At 46.3% G+C, this 14400-nt stretch overlaps 2 protein-coding genes across 3 annotated transcripts in view; one reads left to right on the top strand and one right to left on the bottom strand.

The window, feature by feature from the left end:
- Nucleotides 1-11790, top strand: part of LOC134393929 (uncharacterized) — a 27649-nt gene extending 15859 nt beyond the window's left edge. The window contains exons 6-11 of the mRNA XM_063118958.1: nt 175-373; nt 2853-2949; nt 5583-5754; nt 7115-7270; nt 9370-9506; nt 11298-11790. Of these exons, the coding sequence (XP_062975028.1) occupies nt 175-373; nt 2853-2949; nt 5583-5754; nt 7115-7270; nt 9370-9506; nt 11298-11363 (827 nt within the window). The 3' untranslated portion in view covers nt 11364-11790. The remainder of the gene's footprint in view (nt 1-174; nt 374-2852; nt 2950-5582; nt 5755-7114; nt 7271-9369; nt 9507-11297) is intronic.
- The window catches only part of GNL3L (G protein nucleolar 3 like), a 16994-nt gene continuing 14341 nt past the window's right edge, over nt 11748-14400 (bottom strand). For both annotated transcript variants that reach the window (XM_063119432.1, XM_063119433.1), the window contains exons 15-16: nt 13179-13350; nt 11748-12416 (exon numbers count right to left, since the gene is read on the bottom strand). In XM_063119432.1, coding sequence (XP_062975502.1) covers nt 12349-12416; nt 13179-13350 — 240 coding nt within the window. In that variant the 3' untranslated portion in view covers nt 11748-12348. The remainder of the gene's footprint in view (nt 12417-13178; nt 13351-14400) is intronic.

Below are 14400 nucleotides of genomic sequence, written 5' to 3' on the forward strand. Positions count from 1 at the left end.
TCCAAAACACCTGGAGGGCACCAGGTTGATTTAAACCCACAGTGGGATATAATGAATTGTGTCCCGGAGGGGTGGGTATTAATGGAAGCAATGGATCCTTGAATTCTGTTCCTTGGTTTGGCTGGAAGAGAGAGGGTGGGATGCTGACTGCTGGCTGGCTTCTCCCTTCTGCAGGCCTACGCCAGGCCTTCCAAGAGTTGCAGGATTCAGCAGTCGAGCAGCGCGTCACCTTTGCTGAGATCTTCAACCGGGTGTCATTCCTGCACCGTTTCATAGTGGGGGAGTCCAATGCTCTCTACTCCATCTTCTTCCATCTCCTGAGTGGAGCCGCCAGCTTAGTGCTGAGTTCTAGCCAGCGAACTGCAGGAGCACGGTGAGAAAAAGGAGGAGGAGGTTATAAGATAACAGAGAAGTCCCTCCTTGAGTATTCCAATCTGATCAGAAGGAATAGGCTGGCTTGGGTAGGTATAGGATTCAGGATCTCTTTCAGCAGGGGTGCAGAAGTTCTTTCAGACCAGGGATGAATTTTATTTTGGATATATTTTGGTGGGGGGCGACAAAGGCAAATGTGTGCAGGGCCAAAATACTTTAGTTTAAAGCTCCTACTGCCAACAACTAAGCCTTAGTAGGGGGGAGCCAATCTTGCCAGTGTGGGGGCTGCACAAAAGCTGGGAACCAGTCAAATGATTGGTGGGTGAAAGGGGATGGGGCTAGGGGAAAGGGCATGGCCATCTGGGGAAATCCAGAGGGCTAGTCACCCCCAGGAGGGCTAGATTTTTAGGTTCTCTCCCCTTTTTCATAGAATCATAGAATAGTAGAGTTGGAAGGGGCCTATAAGACATACAGAGTCCAATCCCCTGCTCAATGCAGGAATCCACCTTAAAGCATCCCTGACAGGTAGCTGTCCAGCTGCCTCTTGAAGGCCTCCAGTGTGGGAGAGCCCACCACCTCCCTGGGTAATCAGTTCCATTGTCATACTGCTCTAACAGGACGCTTTTCCTGATGTCCAGTTGGAATCTGGCTTCCTGTAACTTGAGCCCCTTATTCTGTGTCCTGCACTCTGGGATGATCGAGAAGAGATCCTGGCCCTCATCTGTGTGACAACCTTTCAAGTATTTGAAGAGTGCTACCATGTCTCCCCTCAATCTTCTCTTCTCCAGGCTAAACATGCCCAGTTCTTTCAGTCTCTCCTCATAGGGCTTTGTTTCCAGACCCCTGATCATCCTCCTTGCCCTCCTCTGAACCCCCTCCAGCTTGTCTGCGTCCTTCTTGAAGTGTGGTGCCCAGAACTGGACGCAATACCCAAGATGAGGCCTAAACAGTGCCAAATAGAGGGGAACCGATACTTCGCATGATTTGGAAGCTATACTTCTGTTAATGCAGCCCAAAATAGCATTTACTTTTTTTGCAGCCACATCACACTGTTGGCTCATATTCAGCTTGTGATCTACAACAATTCCAAGATTGTTTTCGTTTGTATTTATTTATTTATTTATTGCACATATACCGCTCCCATAGCCAGGGTTCTCTGGGCGGTTTACAGAGCCAAGTAGTATTGCTGAGCCAAGTATCCCCCATCTTGTAACTGTGCATTTGGTTTCTTTTTCCGAGGTATAGAACTTCACATTTATTCCTATTAAATTTCAACACTCCGGCTTATCAAAATCACTTTGAAGTTTGCTTCTGTCTTCTAGGGTATTAGCTATCCCACCCAATTTTGTGTCATCTGCAAATCTGATAAGCATTCTCTGCACCTCCTCTTCCAAGTCACTAATAAAAATGTTGAAGAGCACTGGGCCCAGGACTGAGCCCAGCGGAACCCCGCTTGTTACCTCCCCCCAGTTTGAGAAGGTACCATTGATTAGCAGGGTACCATTGATTTGACGGACTCTGGCAACCGGCTTATTCGTAGAGCAAGAAATGGGACAAGAGCCTTTGACGCTAATCAAACCAGATAACTTCGGTCCCATATTCTATTTTTTCTTTCCCACAAGAATTGGTAGGGTTATGAAATTAGCAGTATTATGGGGGAGGAGACACCGTTCAGTGGTAGAGCCCATGTTTTGCATGCAGAAGGTCCCTGATTTGATCCCAACATCTCTGTGAAGGGCTGGGAACGATTCCTGCCAGAAACCCTGGACAGCCGCTCCGCTAGTCAGTGTAAAGGCAATACTCAGCTTGATGGGTCAATAGTCTGACACTGGTACAAGGCAGCTTCCTGTGGCCCTAAGGCCAATGCTTGCCCTGCAGTCACGTAATTGGCAGCTCTAGCTGAAATGCCATGAATCTAAATACCATCCTAAGTATAAATTAGTGCAACACCAAGAAATTCAGAATAGATCGACATTTCAACGTTCTCTTTCTGAGTTCCAGGTTTTCATGGCATCTTGTGTGAGTGGCAGCAGATGAAGGAGGAAGGGTTTATTTTGTAGAGTTATGAGGAAAGAAGAGACAGGGGCAGAAGAATTGGTGGCTTTGCAAGGAATTGCATTGTTATGTACATAGTGCCATCAGTGGTTTGCAGACATAGACTGGCCCCTGCTTCAAGGAGCTTCCAATCCTAAATTCTGCTGGTGGGGCGGGAGAGCAGCCCACCCCCTGATCATGGATGGCAACCTGTACAGCCTTCCTCGGAGCCTCATGAAGGCTTGTACGTCAGACCTCCCATCGCAAAACTTGTTTTCCACAAGTTTTCCACCAGTTGTCTTTTAAAAGAAAGCGGAGATGCTCCAAGTGCCAGACTGTACAATGGAGATCAGATTGTGTAGTCACAAGCCATGGACAAAATAAAATACCCACTTCCAAATATGCTTGATGTTGCCCCACCCCCATTGCACTTTTTCCATCTCCAGGTTCGTTTTGCTGACCTTAGTGGGAGCTAACATTTACCTAGAACGTGTCATCTGCAGCCTTCTGGTGGATAACGCGGAGGAGAGCCATGACCTGACGGTAGGGCCTCTGTTCTTGCAATGATAGGGAGGGAGCAGGGCAAGGTACATCTTCCCAAGTATGCTTGCCTGGAGTGAAGGTTTGACGCTGATCTCTTCTGAGGTCCTGTCTCGCTGTTCAAGCGTAGGTGGCTTGATGTGAGCCTGTGCACACACCCTTTCGTCCCAGCACTGTGGTGTCATGCTCGCCCTTGTCAAGGGAAGGTGCCTGTCTGCACTGTAGCGTGCTTCTCCTGGAGAGGTTGGTGGGAAGAGGGACCGTGCAAGAGAGGAGCAGCCGAGTAGAATCGAGTGATTCTGAGAGATCATGAGAAAGCTCGTGGCTTCCAGCCAAGAATTTAATCCTGATCTGACTCTGTTCAGCAAGGAGATCCAAGGACTGGGGAAAGGGCTGTCTTTAGTTTGGTCCTGGCAAAATAAAATTTGGTGATAGAATCCAACTTTCTTGCACTGCCACGTGGGTATTTTAACCAAGTGGGCACCTACCCCAAAGCCATGTCTCTCAAGTATTGTGCCCTTTGAGTGAATGACCAGGTAGGGGCCTGCAGTGTTAGTTAAGAGTTGCTAGCAGAGGTCTCAGCATCAGGACAATCCAAGTTCTAGGCCAAGAACAAGGCTGCTTCTGCAACTTTCAAAATCCTTGGGGGTTACTCAAAATCATAATAGAAGCTCAGCTAGAATGTATACCATAAATTAGGAGAGGTAGCACCAAGTCCAAGTGGTCACCGGCATGGTTAAACAAGCAGGGTTAAGGAAGCTATCAGAGTGAAGAAGCCTTCCTTCAGAAAACAGAAGCCTTGCCCAAACAAGGAGCTCAAACTTGCACAAAGGAGATGCAAGCAGACAATAAGAGAGGCAGAAAAGCATTTTTAGGAGCATATTGCTAACAATATCAAGGCCAACAATAAATAATTATTTAAATATATCAGAAGCAGGAAACCAGCTAGGGAGGCAGTTGGACTGTTGCATGATAATGAAGTTACAGGAGTACTGAAGAGGGATAAGGAGATTGCGGAGAAGTTGACTGAATTCTCATCTGTCTTCACTGCAGAAGATATAGGACAGATACCTGTGCTTGAACAGATGTTTTGGGGAAGGAAGTGTAAGAACCTGAGGCAAGTAGTGGTGACAAAAGATGAAATTCTCAACCTTATTGACAAACTAAAAGTTAATGAATTACCAGGCCCAGAGTTCTTAAAGAACTCAAATGTGAAATTTCTTCTAAAAAAATACGTAGCACAAACTTAAGATCATCCTCCATATCAGAGGACTGGAGAATGGCCAATGTAACACCAGGTTTTTTCCTGCCTCTGAGGGTGGAAAATCAACTGAGGAGGAGGAAAGGGGGTATATTCTGGGTGGAGGGTAGGTGACCAGAGAGACTGGGACATAAGTTATCCTGAGCCTCCTCCAGCCTCTTTCCCTTCCTTTCCGCTCTGAAGTGCCCTTGCTAGCGAAAATCAGGAAAAACAGACATGGCGAGGCGAAGGTTGCCTGTATAACTCCTCCCACCCTGCCAGCTTCAGCCCAGCAGGTTATAAGAATCTCAGAAGCCTCCAAGTAGGATTGCACCCTAGGAAAGAAAAGTCAGAATAGCTCCACAGTGCAAATTCTCATGGAAACTGAAAAGCCAGCAAATGTTCTAGGCAGATTGACCAAAAATGTGCTTGCTGTTAACCCCACCCCTGAATCTTAAAATCTGCCCCTACACCCCATTGAGGCTTCTAACATTTTTAAATCAAAAGTTAGTAACCCTAATGTAATAGTTCATTCCTCTTCCCTCCCCACTTGCTTTGTTCTATCTAGATTTAAGATTTAAAGCCATGTAGTTAGAACAAAAACATTATTGAGGGGGTGGCTGAGGACAAATAGCTGCCCCTGAGAAGCAAGACGATATTTCAGCAGCAAGGCTCCCTTCCACCCCTCAAATCAACTGGCACACTGGAAACTGTGCTGTTATCTCTGTGAGGGATAATAGTGCTGCGATAAAAATGCAACTGGGTTTCTTGTTGAACATGTGGAGAGAGAGAAAAACACTTCTAAGCAACATTCCAGTTGTTAATTTGCCTCATTTCATGTATTTTTCTGTAAAAACATTCTTGTAAGATGCCTGAGACATGAATCATCAATTCTCTGAGCAAAGCTTGTATTATAAAGTTGCAAGTCAATTAACACCCACCCAATTCTATCATCGTCATCGCCATACCATCATAGCAATCAGGTAACATCATGCCCCTCTTCCCTTCTCTTTTCCTCTTTCTTTCTTTTTGCTGAAGTTCTTCTCCTGCGATGATAAATACTTTGTTAATCAAACCCTTCTAGGGATCCTCTATCCCACATTCTCAGGCTTGCCTGCAGATGGTGGTGAGACGCCTCTGCTCCACATATTGGGGCTGTATCAATTCCCAGGCCATTGTTCTCAGTTTTCTTCTCCATGGGATGATAGAGGCATGAACCCTATCTTAAAATTGTACCTCCGGTTGGGTTGCATAGAAGGAAAATATGTGGCAATGGCTAAATAGGGGACCAAGTGCAACAAAGAACAGGGTTCAGGGCAGTGTGTCCTTTGGGCTTAAAACAAGAAAGAAAATTCAATGACCTACATTTTCCTCATTTTGCCTTTGTTCACGTTAGGAGAGCATTTCCTTCTGGGTGGGCCTGTCGCGCCGGGGGTTTGGTGGTTTGGGCTTGGCCGTCGTGGCTTTTTTCATCTGGACCTACAAGGATCCAGCCAAACAGAGCCAAGAGGTGCTGGAAAGCCTACAGGAGACCAGGACAGAGATTCGGCGGCTTCTACAAGAAACGGGTAAAAGAGGAGGGATGGGGTATGGAGAAAGGGCCCAGCTTTCTTCAATAGGCTCTCTGCACTGATGGGAGACCTGAAGAGGGGCTGCGTACTCCAGAAGGGAGCTGATAAAGGGCAGAGCGAGAGACAGAAGCTGACACGGGGACTATAGACAGAAACAGCCTGGATAAGAGAATTTGGGGGCGGGGGGGGCGGTACGTGTGCGCACCCCCAGAGATATTTCAAGTTCTTTGTGTCTCCACCTCAAGGGGTCTGGGTGCACGCATAATACTTTCAATATTACATTTTAAAAGGGAAGAAATATACATACTTCCAAATAGCTGAGTTGAGGATGGCTGGGAAACGGAGTGCTGCAGTTGCTTAGCAACCAACAGCCACACAGTGTCTCCCCCCTTTTCCTTGCCCAGCAAAAGAGCTGACTCAGGGCTTCTGAGAATGACAGGGGTCCTGTGTGTGTGTGTGTGTGTGCGTGCGCGCGCGCTGCAGAGAAACGAAAAGCTGTGCTGTGAGAAATCCCTGGTGGATGGGCTAACTTCCAGTAGCCTTTTCTATATTCCAGACCATCTCCTCAATTAATTATAGGAGCTGAGCCCCATTCTCCTCTCTGACTCAGAATATAAAACCCAAGCCAGCCTCATGGCCGGCTAGGCCTCTAGATCTTGGAGTTTTCTGCCGAAGGGGACAACCCGGCTATGGTAGTCCATATATTGGTAACCTCCCACCCAGATTACTGTAATGCACTTTATCTGGGGCTGCCCTTGTGCTCGGTCTGGAAGCTGCGACTGGCGCAGGATGTGGAGACCAGGAGGCTGAGTGGGGCACCTTGTTGTGCACGTGTGACACCAGCACTGAAGCAACTGCACTGGCTGCCTGTTAGCTACCAAGCCCATTTTAAGGCCTTGCTGTTGGGATATAAAAGCCCTGACCAATATTGGATCAGGTTATTTGGAGGCTGGCTTTCCCCGATATATGCCTCTTCAAGCACTAATATAATTGGAGGAAGCCTTGGTGGTGGTACCACGACCTGCAGGTTGCCGTTTTGTGGCAACTCAGAAGCTGGCCCTCTCTGTGGTGGCACTGCCTTATGGAAAGCCCTCCCCGCTGGTATTCAAGAGGTGCCAACTCTGGCATGCTTTAGGTGCCAATTAAAGGCCCTTTTAGCCAGGCCTGAATGATTGGGCTGCCAAGTTTGTTTGCTAATTATGGCATTGTGAGTACTTGGTTTTAGTGTGTCTGTGTGTATACACATACTATTTTAATGTATTTTTTTCATAAACCACTTAGAGAGGTTTTTTAAATATGGTAAGTGGTATATAAAGCGATTAAATTAATTAATAAATGTGTATGATCTGCTTTTCAGAGATGCTATTGGCTAAAACACCACTCCTGCTTCAAGACTCTGAGCTCAGTGCAGAAAGTGAGGTATTCACGGACTCAGGATTCCCAGAGTTGCCGTCCTATTCAGGGTGTAGAGCTGAAATGCAAGTAAAAGGACATTGGGCTGGCCAGCAAAAAAGTGAGTGCCGCATCTGTGGGAAGACTGGGAAGGTGGCAGACAGAGAGCTGTCCTTTGGGCAGGGAAAGGCAGCTGGACAACCATCTGTCAGGGATGCTGTAGGGTGGATTCCTGCATTGAGTAGGGAGTTGGACTCGATGGCCTTGTAGGCCCCTTCCAACTCTGCTATGCTATGATTCTAAAGTGTGTATTAAAATCCTTCCCTCCACCAAGATCACTCACTGGTCTTGGGCAAATCTCTCTTAGCTTAACCAGCCTTTCAGGGTTGCCACAAGGCTTAAAAGCACCCTTCTGAATGTCTTGGAGAAAGAGCAGACCTCAAATTGTAATCACACTGAAAGTTGTCTTTTGCTGCTGTCGTGCTTTTATGTTGCATGTAATATTACACACACACGCACACACACAAATGAAACAAGTTGGCTCTCACATAGTTTGCTTCCACACAACCCCCTTTTCCCCCTGGAATTGCCATCCTTTCTTCATTCACACTTTTATAGAGCGTGTAGTTGACAATATTGCCATTTCATTGCATTCCATTTTTTTTCCTGTTTCCCATGTATGAGTGTGTCTTTCCCTGCCCCCCACCCACCTGGTTTGTAGCATCAAAGAAAACTGCCATGTTTGCCCACATAGTGTAGACAATCAAAGTCTTGTTGAGGGTTTTCAGAGCTCCTGTGCCTGTTAATAAGTTTCCTGCTTACCGGTTCTGCGCTTTTATTTATGTTATGTTGAATATGGGGGGGGGGGGGTATTGATGTTCACCAGCTAAACTCCACAGAAAGAAAGGAGAGAGTTGCAGAGAGAGAGAGAGAGACAGCCAGCCAGCCAGCCAGCAGGAAACTTTTAATTAATGTTGCAAAGGACCTTAGCTGAATGGGACTTACTTCTAAGTAAACTTATAGAAGGATCTTGGCCATAGAGAAAGGCATTGCTGAACAACATAAATTCATAGAGGTAGAGCAAGTGCTTTGTGGAACTTCTATTTTAACCCCACTTCAAGCTGCTTGTGGAAAAGCCAAGGGTCAGCTGTGGCTAGAGGGCCCTAGTATGGAAGCAACCAAACTATCAAGCTAAACCACTTGTGAAGGCAAGTTCATGCTGTTTGTCTGTAGACTTTCAGCCATGTTTCAGGTACTGCAGGAAAATCCCCTACCATGGAGGTCAAGAACTACCTTTGGGGAACTCTGTGACAGAATATGTGTTTCTTAGCTCCATTCAAAGTGCTGGTGTTAAAAAATTTAAAGCCCATATTCTGGGTGCAGGCTACCTAAAGGAGCACAATTTCCCCACCTATCCTTTCCGTGAACAATAATATATTAAAGATGAGGCCCTGCTCTGGCTGCCATCCAAGGCATGTTAGATGGTGTTGAAGAGCAGGGGCTTTTCAGTTGTGGCACCTTTACTGTGGAACGCTTCAACTAGGAAGGCTTTTTTGGTGGACTGTTTCATAACTGGTAAAGACTTTGCTATTCAGAAAGTCTTTTTCTTTGAGTTTTGATTGGTTCTGGGGCTGACTCAATGGGCTAACTCTGTTCTTAGTAGTGTTTCTCTCTTTTTTATTCTTCATCACCAAGACATGTTTAGGCTAACTGAGGGTGTTTGTTTAAATGTGGTTTCAGTAGTACAAACCTGGCTTCAAGTTCTGAGAGGGAGGGGAATCCAGGTTAGCTGAGTCTCTAAGAGGAAGCTGATCTTCTTGCCTACAGGCTCCTTCATAAGAACTTAACAGCCCTGTTGGATCAGGCCAGGGGTCCATCTTGTCCAGCATTCTGTTCACACATAGGCCAACTACCTGCCCATGGGAAACCCACAAGCAGGACATGAGTGCAACAGCACCCTCCTGCCCATGTTCCCCAGGAACTGGTATATATAGGCATACTGCCTCTAATACTGGAGGCAGCATTTGGCCATCAGGACAAGTAGGCATTGATAGCCTTCTCCTCCACAAAATTGGTGGCCATCACTGTTGTAAACCGCCCAGAGAGCGTCGGCTATGGGGTGGTATATAAATGTAATAAATAAATACATCTTGTGGTAGAGTTCCATAGTTTAACTATGCACTTCCGAAACAACCAAGTATCAGTCTATTGCTCCTGTAGGGGAAGAGACATGGACTAGCAGCCCCAAGCGGAGAGGACGCTCCCCTTCCCGCTCCCATCGCTCACCAGCCCACCTACGCAGTCGGACCCGGAGTGCTGCTGCCCAACCGCTGACTATCCCTGTACCTTTGGAGGGGGTGAGTCCATCGCTTGTGCTAAGCAAGTGCATTGATGCATTTTGGTATTGGTTTAAATATCTTTTTTAAGCCGCTTTTAAGTGGAGAACCCTCTTGAAGCAGTGTACAGGATAAAAAACAAATACAGCTGAAAACCAAAGGTTCCATCCTGGGTCATTTGGAGAGACAGGAATCTCTGTGAATGAGAGCAGGGGTGGAGGAAAGAGGGGCAAGGTGGATAAGGATATTTGACTCGTGTTCCCAAGTGCAACACCAGGAATCTGTTTTGGAAAGATTTACTCCCAAACCCTTTTCTTTCTTACTCAGCAAAGTGACAAGAAAGTGACAAAGGGGACGGGAGGTGGAATGTTGGGTGGGAGAGAGTCATTGCAGTAAAATCCTGGGGACTAGAACAACTCCCCCACCCAAAAGAACCCTCAAAATCAGCAAGGAAGGGCCATGGATGACACATGTGCAATCTTCACGCTGCCAGGGAATCCTGACAGCAAGGTGGGGGTTAAGCTGAACGGGGAGGGAACTGGGCTCAGAGGACACATGCCGCAGGGAGCGTGTAAAGGATCCTCTGCGAAGGGGGATCTGAGGACACACTTCCTCTGACCCCAGTTCTCCTCCTCACCCGTTCAATTTTCTGTGCTCGCCACTTTATATATCAGTGTCTTAAACCAGGATGGTTGAAACCTACATAAACTTTCCAAGCTTGCACAGACTTGTATAACTTCTCTCACTTTGTATGATTATGTTGGGATTTTTTTTTTAAAAAAAATTGCATCATTTATTTAGAATTTGCTAGTATAATGGTGCGTATGTGTGTGCATGAAGACGTGGTGAGCAGTAATGCTCTTCCCCCAGCATTGGAAACTTCACCGCAGCCCCCTGGCTCATTTTTGATACACAGTGGGGTAAGATTTCCAGGTGTTGGGTGATGCGAGTGCAAATGAAAACTGAACGTTGCCCCTTTTCTCTGCTTTGATGGAACTGTGGCCTGCGCTTCACCCTGTCGGCATCGTGCCGACACACATCAGAAATCAGCAGAGAGATCTCATTGTTTTTCACTTCAAATGTTGGAGTTTAGAATGATGCATATAAACCGATAGCTGATGTTCCCACCCACTCACCCAAAAAGCACATCAACCTAAGCCCGTCTTAGTTCTGTAAATATATCTGATTTGCACAATAGGGTTGAAAGGCACTGTGCTTGAAAGAGAGAAGGGTTTCTTAAAATTGGCACGACTTTACTGCATTGCTGCAGTCCTACTGCACATAGTGGCATTTGGCTTCTAGCTTGGAATCCCAGTGCATTTGTTCAAATCTGTCTCCTGAACCTTGCGAGTGCTGAGACTCTGAAACATTTGAAGGGTGCTCAGGCTTGATTCGAGTGTGAGGTGGCACCACCACCACCACGCCAGATAAAAGTAAGGAAGCCGTGCTGGGATCCTATGGAGCTGCTTCCTCCTCCTCCTCCTCCTCTCATATTGCATAATTATTCTACAGTAGGGACACACCTTCTTGTCTTAGAGGGATAGTTCTCTTTTAGCTAATCTACGTTATTTGAGTTTGCCATTTATAAAATCAAACTTAATCTTTTGTTCTTAGTAAGGGACAAAGAATGTAACGCATCCAATTCTGTCCACAGGGTGGCTTTTTTTGTTTTCAAAATCCTGTTTAGTGTCTTGTGATATAGGAATGTTCCAAAGGCAGGACTGTTAACCAAAGTTCATGTGCTCAGAAGGACCCAGTAATGAATTGGAACTGTGTTTATTCCAAGCCAAAACTCTCTCTCGCCTCTTGCAGGCTTTACAGTACAACCTGCGGAGCCGGCGGTCCCTAGGAGCCCCTTGCTCTCCAATCAGCCACTAAAGCTCAGCTTCAGATACAGATGAGAACACTCCAGCGATACCTTGACACACACTTGCAGAGCCGACGTTGGGAGATCTCTCATGGCAGGGTAGAAATAAACGTCCCTGTCTGAAGGAGCAAATGAACTCAAGTTTTCAGTTTCCCCATTCAGTAAGGGATGTTCTTTTGGACAATGTGTGTTTTGGTGCAACAGTCATACCCAGAAGTGGGACTAAAATGCTGAGATTGAGGATTCTATTCACTGGTCCTTATGTGTATATATTTAAAAAAGCTCATCTCCACAAGGTACTAAGCTACTTGAGTCAGGCAGTGGCATGTAAAAAAATAATATTGTGTGCTGTGGTCAAGATGTCTCCCATTCAAGCACACCCTGCTTTTTTTTCCTTTTCTTTTTTTCTTTTTTTTTAAGACCCAGCTAATCTTGATTTTTCCTTTGTAGCTGGCAAGGAAGAGGAGAGAGTTTTTGGCACCAGGTCTTTCTCTACCACTTGTACTCTAATGCAGGAGAAATTAGTTATTTTTTCTCCCCTCCCTCCTAGAGTGGAGCTTTGACTGCCAGCATTTCAGGAGGGGGATCCTTGGGTTGTTACATGCACCATCTGCTCCCTTAGGAGAGAAGGACCTTCCCAGCTGCACGTTCGTTCAAGGAGCTACAGCAGTCCAAGAGCAACCTTCAGCATGAACTGGAACAATGCTTTGTATATCTGGAGTTAATCTGCTGAGCCAAACCTGAGACAAGAGTAGCTCAACAATGCTTTTATTTACACCGCCTCCCATTTTTAACCAACTAAATAAAAAGTTTCTTAAAGAAACCACTCTGGGTTTTGCATAGGCATCAGGCTGTCACTTCCCCCAGCAAAGCATGAGGAAGATGGGACGCAAAGAGTCCCCTGCAAGGGTGGGTGGGTAGGGAATCCTCCTGAGGTAGATAAAATCAAGTCCAGGGCACCCATCTTCTTCTTTTCCACACCATTCAGCACTTTCCTTAGTCATCTGACAAGCTGAAATTCATGGCTGCTGTCAACGTCGCAGAGAGCTTGGTGGCAATTTTCTCTGTGGAGAAAAGGAAGATAAATGGAGTCAGATGGCCGAACAACATCGGCAGCAGCTTCCGCCTTACTTCCACAAAGGTGCTACTGGAGGTAAGAGAGGCGGAGCCACAGCAGATCTGGGGTGGCCATTGTGGGGGCCATTCTAACTAAGGCCAAGCAGTTCTCATGAATTGAAAAAGGCAATGACGGAAAGTGGGCAGACGAGGAATGGCCTCTTGTTGTTGAATTGAATGTAGCTCCCTCTGCATTTAAAGGAATGTGTGTGATCTGTGCACAACGAATTTGGCATCCTTTCTGGCTGCACAGTGAGATTGAATGAGAGGAGTGGTGGAAACCATCCAGTTGGAAGGGCACGCAGGAAGGGTTCCTGAGGCCTGGGTAGTATTAAAAGAGGAAGGGACGGAGAAGCTTGATAGTGATGGAGATAACGTGACATCTATGCCATAGAAATACGGCACTGATGGGACTCCTAAGCTCTCCCCAGGGCTTCCAGCGAAGGAGCAGCAGAGGGTTAGATTTGCATGCTGTTCCCTCCACAGAAGGAGAAGTGAATGAATGAACCAGGAAAAGCTAGTGTTGAAATAAACGTTGGGTCTTCCCTATTTATTCTTACTTTTCTCCAGGAGGAAAAAAGTGTGTGTGTTGGGGTGGGGGAGAGCATGGCTTTAGGATTGCTTTTAATCTCTCAGTAGGGGCACAGCATCATCTGAGTCAGGCTTTGTTGACTTGCAAGAGAAAAGCGCCCAGTTTGGGCCACCCTTACCTGCCCGCTTCTGCCGCTTCTTGCGTCGCTTGCTTGCCGCACGCAAGCCCTGACCCTGGTGCAGAGGGTCTAAGGCAGAGATTTCGCCCAAGTCCGGAGCCCTCGGCACAGCCTTCTCCGCTTCCGCAAGGGTCTTGCTCTTGGATTTCAGCTCGACAGTCATTGGGCCAAACTGGGGAGGGCAAGAGAAAGCGACCTCATTAGAATTTGGAACTGCGTTAAGATGAACAGGGGGGAAGTTGTCCAAGGGGCAGGCCCTGTCTCCATTGCCTAGAATTTTCAATGCCAGGATTCTGCTCTGCTACCTCAGGGTGAAGCTGGACTTAGCTGCAATGCATCCATTCAAGCTGGAGCTCAGCCATGACTCAGTTACTTACTGTAGTCTCAACTGCACTATCATATTTTTATGCAAAAATAAAAATAAACTTTAAAAAAATAACGCTTCATTTGAGTACTCTTAAAGGGTAAATAATCTTAGCCAGGACTGTGAGCACAGAATGTGGTATTGGGTGCTAAAGAAAGCTTCCTGATGCTTTACTTTTATTTAAAAAAGAAACAGCAGGTTTCTAGCCCTGTTGGCTGTATAGAACTGTTCAAACATATGTGCCAATGCCCAGTGAAATCTCTCACATGCTTCCAGCCTTATCAAATAAGATTTCCAGCAGTCAAGACGGCCAGACCTAACATGCCAAAACTAGCTTATTCTACAGACTAATGACACGAGCTATAGATCAGATTGGGCAAAGAGTCTTAAGTGGCATTATTTATACAGGTTAGAGGACCCACGTTTTCTTGGGGCAGAATTTTGATATTTCAGCATATGCAGCCCTGTATATACTTATAATAGCTGCTGCTATTGTATTTTATTATTATTTTACTATTGCTATTTTACTAGTCTCACATATATAGTCCACATTTCCTTTAAGAAGCTTATGGTGGCATATCTGGTTCGTGTCTTCCCTTTTTACCCTCACAACAGCCCTGCGAGGTAGGTTAGGCTTAGAGACAATGACTGTTCCAAGCTCACCTAGTGAATTCCATGGGTGAGTGGGATTTGAGCTGCCATTGGACACTCCACCATACCAGCTTTCTGACCTGGGTATCAGTCAATGGATTTGCTGGATAAGCGCTCTAATTCTGCCAAGAACTTTGAGCCAGTTAGTGTGAAATGCGGGAAAATCAGCTCAGTACAGACAAATGTGGGCAGCTTTAAGTGTGTGTG

Source organism: Elgaria multicarinata, chromosome 3 (assembly GCF_023053635.1).
Source record: "Elgaria multicarinata webbii isolate HBS135686 ecotype San Diego chromosome 3, rElgMul1.1.pri, whole genome shotgun sequence".
In the NCBI taxonomy this organism is placed as follows: domain Eukaryota; kingdom Metazoa; phylum Chordata; class Lepidosauria; order Squamata; family Anguidae; genus Elgaria; species Elgaria multicarinata.